The sequence below is a fragment of the Cyprinus carpio genome, chromosome A15 (genome assembly GCF_018340385.1).
Source record: "Cyprinus carpio isolate SPL01 chromosome A15, ASM1834038v1, whole genome shotgun sequence".
NCBI lineage: Eukaryota > Metazoa > Chordata > Actinopteri > Cypriniformes > Cyprinidae > Cyprinus > Cyprinus carpio.
In genome coordinates this window covers 26,442,902-26,450,345 of record NC_056586.1, presented here as the reverse complement: position 1 = coordinate 26,450,345, position 7,444 = coordinate 26,442,902, and the positions used below count along the sequence as shown (strand labels likewise).

Genomic DNA, 7,444 nt, shown 5'->3' with positions numbered 1-7,444 from the left:
ATTTCTGTCATAAGCACTGCTTTGATTCTCTGAGGCTTGTACAATAAAGATCCAAATGCAGTTTCATTTGAGGTTAATCCAGAATAGAATGGCAATAGAGTAGAGGAGTGCCCTCTGGTGGATGTCCAGGACACTCCAGCTGCTGATCATGACATAAGGGCACTTTGATGTATTATAGAAATATAACCCTTTCACAGCAAACTCCCAAGCATCTTATTATAAGAGACTACTAATGTGTATCATCAGCAAATCAGATGCAATTCTAAAATGTCAAAAATTTGGCTTTTCTGGGATTTTTGATCTTTGGTTTCTAAAAATTAAACAGCCATTTAATATTTTATTTTTTAAATCAATTTTGAATTGATCAAATAATGCAATTACTTCATTTTTTTGACTGCTTCATTTCCTTCAAAATAATTTAAGCCACTGAATCAGTTAGTATGGTTTGCAGCACTTCTAGGAGGATGGAGCTCTTTCTCTCTGAGAGATCTATGCTCCAGACTGCAGGAGCTGACTGATAAATTGGCTGTAATGCTGGAAGGACACTCCTGCCTGTTTGAGTCTCATAGTCCTTCACATGTGAACACAGATCCAGCAGGAAATCAGATTTTTCATATTTCACAGATGATAGCAGTTTCTTCACAGTTTCTTCTATTGTCTCTTTCTGATGGAGTGCAGTTTGCAGACACAGATCCAGTATAAATAATCTCTTTCTTTTGTCCCATGATCTAGTTGTTTTATTGTGTGGTACAGCAAATCTAAAGAGTGAACAAGATTCAGTTAGAGATGTGTTCTTTTAGTAGTTGTGGCCACCTGTAAAAGTGGTGTGTTGTAAATGCAATCCTACATTGAATATATAATAAAGCAGAGCTGAATGCTAAGGATTTTTTCTACTGGCCCCACCAAGGCCAGTACTTCAGATATATTTTACTTGCCCTTCCAAAAACATTACTGGAACAACAACAACAACATCAAAACAAAAGAAATGGTTATTGTTCTAGGCATTTTTGTCCCAGGTAAACTGCTGCTTCCAAGATATTAGAAACATCCATTTCCTCTGGCCTCATAATTAGAAGCTGCCATCATGTTTAAAGTTGTGCGTAGTTAAATCTGTATGGTGAAGCTGCACTACCCACAGACAGTGCAGGGCTGAGTTTCCCAAAAGCTTGGTAAGCCTAAGAAGTTCGTAAAATTGATCGTACGACTGATCTTAATATTACGGTCTGTTTCCCAAAAGCATCGTAATTTAAGTAGCACTTGAAAATCATCGTAGATTTACAGGTGCTCTGGAGTAATCGTAAAGCCCTAAGTGCATCGTAAGAAGACAGATTTATGCAGTCACCTGCAGGACAATCAGCAGATTACACCTTTAACTTGATTCAAGTGCAATGTGATTACAATATAAGGATTTGATTATGCTTTATTGCACACTTTATGACTCGTTTTCTTATTTTTTTTTACTAATTTATAAATGAAATAATTAAAAGGGGCAGAAAAAAATTTAAATACACATCTAAATTAAATGACTGAAAAAAAAAACAAATAAAAGTAGTAATGTAGGAAATGCTTCAAAGACTGGGGGAAAAATATGTCAATGACTTGCTGAAGTGCACGAAACCCAGCTATGTATTAGACCCAGAAATAACATCTCTCTCTCTCTCTCTCTCTTTCTCTCTGTATATAAAGAACATTATATATTATTATGTAAAGTATAATATTATACACTACAATATAATATAATATTGTATTGTATTATAGTTATTATATCCAAGTTGTCTATCTGGAACATAGCATTAGGTTAACGTCAATAAACGATCGTGTACTACAATTAAGAGACATTCTATAAGGTGACATTGCAGCACTTGACAAATGGATAGCGACTCCTAAGTAGCACTTACAGCACAGCTACGTGCGATTGCTTTACGTGCATTGTTGGGAAACGCACGTGAAACAATAACGAATGATCGTAAAATTACTCGTAGAAAACACTCTTAAGCGCTAAGATCAATCGTTATCGGGAAACCTGGCCCAGAACGGACCAGAATCACAGATTATAAAAAAAGAAAAGAAGAAGGGGGTCCCCCAGATATTTCTTTAGTGAAAAATAATTATGACAAATCTGATTAAGCTCACGCAGTTAGGATACGGTACATTTCGTTAATTCAATATTTACAGTCATTCATGTGACTGAAGTGTTTTTATGCTCTCAAAATGTAAATGCCTCGGTCAGCGTCAGTGCCAGAGCCAGGGCCTTAACCCACCAAATTAGGTCCAGACCTTGGTATTTTTCAAATAACAGAGGCTGTAAAACAGTTACCTCATATTAATTCTGCTTTGGTGCTACAAGAACAAAAAGCCAAGAAACCAGATCTTCTCATCTGAGATGCATCAACGGTAGGGGTGTGCGATATATATTGTCTGCAATAATATCATAATTGTTGTTTTAACGATATGCGATTTGACATTATCGAGTATTTTGCAAAAACCAATCAAAACATCCCTACAGAGTGCACACGTACAGAGTGAGTTCTTTGACTGCATGATTCAGTCTATTAAAATGCATTTAGAATGATCACAAATTCAAAATATGGGGGCAGAACATTTATATATTTTTACCACTTCATATAGTTAATCAGTTTCACACGTTTTTTCTCAAAAAATTCACCGGATGGATGAAACGTTGAAATAAATACTTTTATGGAAAAGTTATATCAGTGTGATCATCAGTGTGACATCAGATTTGTTCTTTTTCTCCAAAAATTATCATGATTACAAATGTGATATTGATTTTTTACAACAGCTCAATAAACAAGAAGTTAATTAAGAGACTTAATTAGACACCATATTGCCTGATTCATTCTTGAATGAATCACCGTTTTAAATGATTCGGTTCAGTAGCAGTGACTCAATTATTAACAGTGATTTGCTGCCACCTATTGGCGGTTTTAATTTCACATTTCGACTTTTTTGATTTATCATGTTTTTAATAATTTCAAATATCAGTATTCAATGTTTTATGTATAATATATCGAAACGTTATTTATGCATTTGTATTTGCAGGTTAAATGCATTCATGTCTTGCAGTAAACAGTGTGTAAATATTAATAATACATCTAAATGCTACTTCAGATGCAGCTTCTGTGTTGATTTCATTCGCTTGGTAACAGCCCAAATGTCTTATTATTCTAATTCACTGATTAAATGTAAGAATTTGACTCAAAAGATAATGGACACTTTTAGAGAAAATGCCTGAAGGCTACCAAGATAATTATAACAGAGTTTATTAAATTCATAAACTATATCTTCTCTATTTGCAGTTTGTAGCGTGGATCTTTAATTGCAACATTTAATCTGATTCTCATGTTTAAGAACCTGTTATCTTTAAAAATAATTTATGCTACTATCGCCCACTTACTTGGTTTTAAACCTATATTATTATCCAATTTAGCTTTATAAGGTCTTCAAATGCACACATGTAGGTCAGGAACATCAAAATTTTCTAAAAAATTTTGAAAAGAAAATAAACCGTTTCTGAATATTAATTGATTTAAATTAAAATTATGTAGACTACTAGTGTAGAAGTAATTTTCAGATGCAACGAATAAAACAGAAAAAACACAAACACAAATCTTGTAAATAAATTTGATATATATAGCCTACAATTTAATAACATATAGCCTAGTATTATATATGAATAGGATGTTGGTCAGCTGATGGCAGGTGTTCGGATCAGTGCTGACAGCTCCATAAAATAACCTACTGGAAGCTCTCTAGTTTTGGTGTATATAGCTAAAAATATGAAAAGTACAAACAAGCTTTTGACAGGTACTGTATAACATTGTTACCTAGTGCTTAAATACCATTCCACTGATTAGATGGATTTGTGGCCCAAGATGCTGGGATAGGCTTCAGCCCCCATGACCTTACAGAGGATAAGTGGTTTGGAGAGTGAATGGATGGATGGATGAACTTGCATGATAGCACTCTGACTTGCTTTGATTTTGTTTCTCTTCTTACTGCTGTTCAGCTTAGAAAATACCTTTCCATTATTTTTGCTTGTCATTTTGCATCTTTATACTTGTGCTAAACTATCAGAATTGAGAAACTAATGAAAGTGTCTCTTTTTTGTTACAGGATCCTATGTACCCAGCCTCAACCATTCATCAGAAGGACTGTAAAAGCGGCAACTCTTTAAACCATCAGTAGCAGTTTCCAGAGGATAGAAAAGGTCATAGTAAGTCAGAGTGATCATTAAGGTATGATGTATACTGCATTGATGTATACTGTAAATGCAATAAACAGTTTAATAATTTATCTTGTTAAGTCTTGTTACTTCTTTTTTGTATACTCTGAATCAACAACTTAATTTTCTTTTTGTCTGCAAGTCTTTGTAGGTTTGTAGTTGATCCCTTCATTTAAGACATTGTACAGATTTTTTTCTTTTACCTTTGTCCTGCACTTTAAAAACACACTTGTTTTTTTGTGTTTTTGAATACTTTTTTTTGTTTCAAATAAAAGTTTGTAATGTTGTGTTTCACCTTATTGCTGGTTGGCTTTGGTTCACGGCTTAAAATTCTTTAACAATAACTTTTTAATAATCCCTATGTGAAAAATAAGTGGGAAAAATACTTCTGGATCCAAGGCCACTGAAAAGTGGACATGCACTGTTGCACTCTATTGTGAAAATGATCAAATGACAATGACTTGATAAAACAGTTTAGTCAGATATAAACTAATACAAAATAAGTTCAGCAGGTGACAGAAGAGCATTTCATCCTACATGGTTTGTGGTGTGCAGCCGCGTGTCGTGTCTGGATCACTCTATTGTGTTTACTTCGTGTTAATGACAATCTAAATGTACAGCATCCCTCAAAATTTAATCAAACAAAAAACTCATCCTGTCCTGGTATTAAAGCTCCAGCCGTGGGTTTTTCTTTCTTCAGTACAAAAGTTGCACGGTATGAAATAGATTTACAAAATTCATTTGACAAATTAACTTTAAGAATTAAAAATCCTGACACAAAGAGACAAGTTAAAATACAATAGAGTATAAAATAAATTATGGGTTAAAAAATATAAACACTCAAAAATTACTCTTGAATTATTCTCTTTTGTAATGGTTTAAATCCAAAAGCTATAATCATAATGCTGCGTTCACACCATAGGTTCACACCAAATGCGAATTGAGCGTCTGGGGCGATACGCGCGAATGGTGCTTTTGTGCATTTATGTGTTTGATGCGAATTCGCGTCTGCCGCCCGAGTTGAAAAATTTGAACTTTGGCATCAATTCGCGCGCCGCGTTAACCAATCAGGAGCCTGCTCAGGAGTCACTCATTCAACATAGAGGAACGACTGATATTGTCAGTGAGCAGTCACCCGGAGCTATATGACACAAGTTCATATTTCTATAGACAGGAATAAAAAGGAACTATATATATATATATATATATATATATATATATATATATATATATATATATATATATATATATATATATATAACATATTAATAGATTAATTGAATAAAGGCCAAAGATAAGATTTACCCCAAACGAATTATATTTTATCTTGAACCACTGAAGAGACATCAGAGCCAGCGGCAAATGTCAGAAGGTCTAGCCGAGTTGAGGCTGCTCTCCGCGGATACAGGATCACTGAGTTCCCGCTGATGGCATGGAGCTCATCTCCGAAATCGGCGAAACACATTTTTAAATAGACACTGTCTTTATAAATAAACCGCATATTTGAGTTTAAAACAACTACATTCTCACCTGAAATACTTTTAAAACTACATTTCATGAAACGATAACAGTAATATTTTGAAAATTATTCGAATAAAAATGGTGGTTGAAAATGCTGCGTCAACTCAGCTGGCAGAAGCCCCCCCATGATGCGAATTCGCTTCTGTTGTGAAGTTAATTTCACGCGCGAATGATCTCAAAATGTTCAAGCGGCAAACTAGACGTGGTAGACGCGAATTTGACGCTCTATTCGCGTTTGGTGTGAACACAGCATAAGAGTTTACAGATATAATTTTTTTATTTGTGAAATGTATTAAAGCTTTAGTTTACAGACATGACAGTGGTTTTTATCACTGCTCAGTTACAAGCACAAAGTCTTGTTTATGAGTTCAAAGCATAAAATAACTGTCAGAATTGAATCACTATGGTAACAGACAATAATATACAAGTGGAAGAAAAACTGGTCCAGAAAGTATGCAGCTGAAGTTTATCTAGCCGTGGGGACAGACTGACGTTTGAATCAACTGCTGACAGCAAAATGGCTAATGATCGAGCAAGTTCCTACAGACTGTATAAGGAAAGGTTTTTATTCTGTTCTAAGTAATAAACATGATAATGAAAAATTAAAGATTATAAAGGTTGATGTTTGTTATACATATAGTATTTGTTCAAGCTGTCAAACTACAAAAAGACAATTTATCTTGTAATCTGTTGCGTTAGACCCTTGACATTTTTTTTTTTCAACATTTCATGGAATTGTATAAGAATTTATTTACAGTGTATAATTTATTTTTAGTTTTTATAGTATAATTTAGTATTAATACGTTTTGAGATGGTTGTTTATTTGTTTGTGGGTGGTTTTATTTTTTTAATTTGGGTAGGGGTAGTGGTGATATAGTCCGAATCCAGGATGTCTGTGTTTTTCTCTCATAAAAATCCCGGGCCAAATTACCTACTGTTTTTGTCAAACATCGAGGTCGTGTGGTAATTTAATTGCCGTCTGAATCCACATCTCTGAGTTTACGACAAGAAATTGATTCAAAATTCAGTGCGTAAACCCTTTTTGAGCACTCCCGAACACCGTAAGTTACATTACCTGTTGTACTTCGGTGTAATTTGCATACATATTTATTTCTTAAATGCTGGAAAGTATTTAAAAGAATAATACTTCATAACTGCTCACAGCGACTGTCAGCAGAAAGAGAAGAAAACCACGTGAACATTCGAAATGGGTCTTTATTATGGCAGCAGCAGGTATGCAGTACAGTTTTATATTTTTAAATGTGTATTATAAACGGATATATAGGCTACATAACTAGGTTATATCACGTATAATTATGTACAACTATAGTGTGACTTTTTAAAAAGGAGATTTAAATAATTAAATAATAAATAGGATTATATATTATAAAATATGCTTGGCATAATAATACATTTTATATAATAAGTATTTTTAAATACATTTTATACAATAATAAGAATACATTTGTAAATTAAATTAATTTTATTTACAGCAGACAATTATGTGACTGGTCACGTGAGCAGCGTGTTCCCGGGTTCGTAGGATCACAGAACTCACTCCTCCTCTGTGAAAATATCGCCATCTGAGGTGATGTGTAAATTTATTTTTACAGACGTCCACATAAGAAACAATTACCGTTCGAATTGGCCTTAAGAGTAAGTGATTTTAAACAGCCCACC

The 7,444-nt window shown here is 33.9% G+C and overlaps 1 protein-coding gene across 1 annotated transcript in view; it reads right to left on the bottom strand.

The window, feature by feature from the left end:
* The window catches only part of si:ch211-281l24.3, an 80,491-nt gene that overhangs the window by 28,883 nt on the left and 44,164 nt on the right, over positions 1-7,444 (bottom strand). Inside the window, exon 22 of the mRNA XM_042771754.1 lies at positions 455-758. Coding sequence (XP_042627688.1) covers positions 455-758 — 304 coding nt within the window. The remainder of the gene's footprint in view (positions 1-454; positions 759-7,444) is intronic.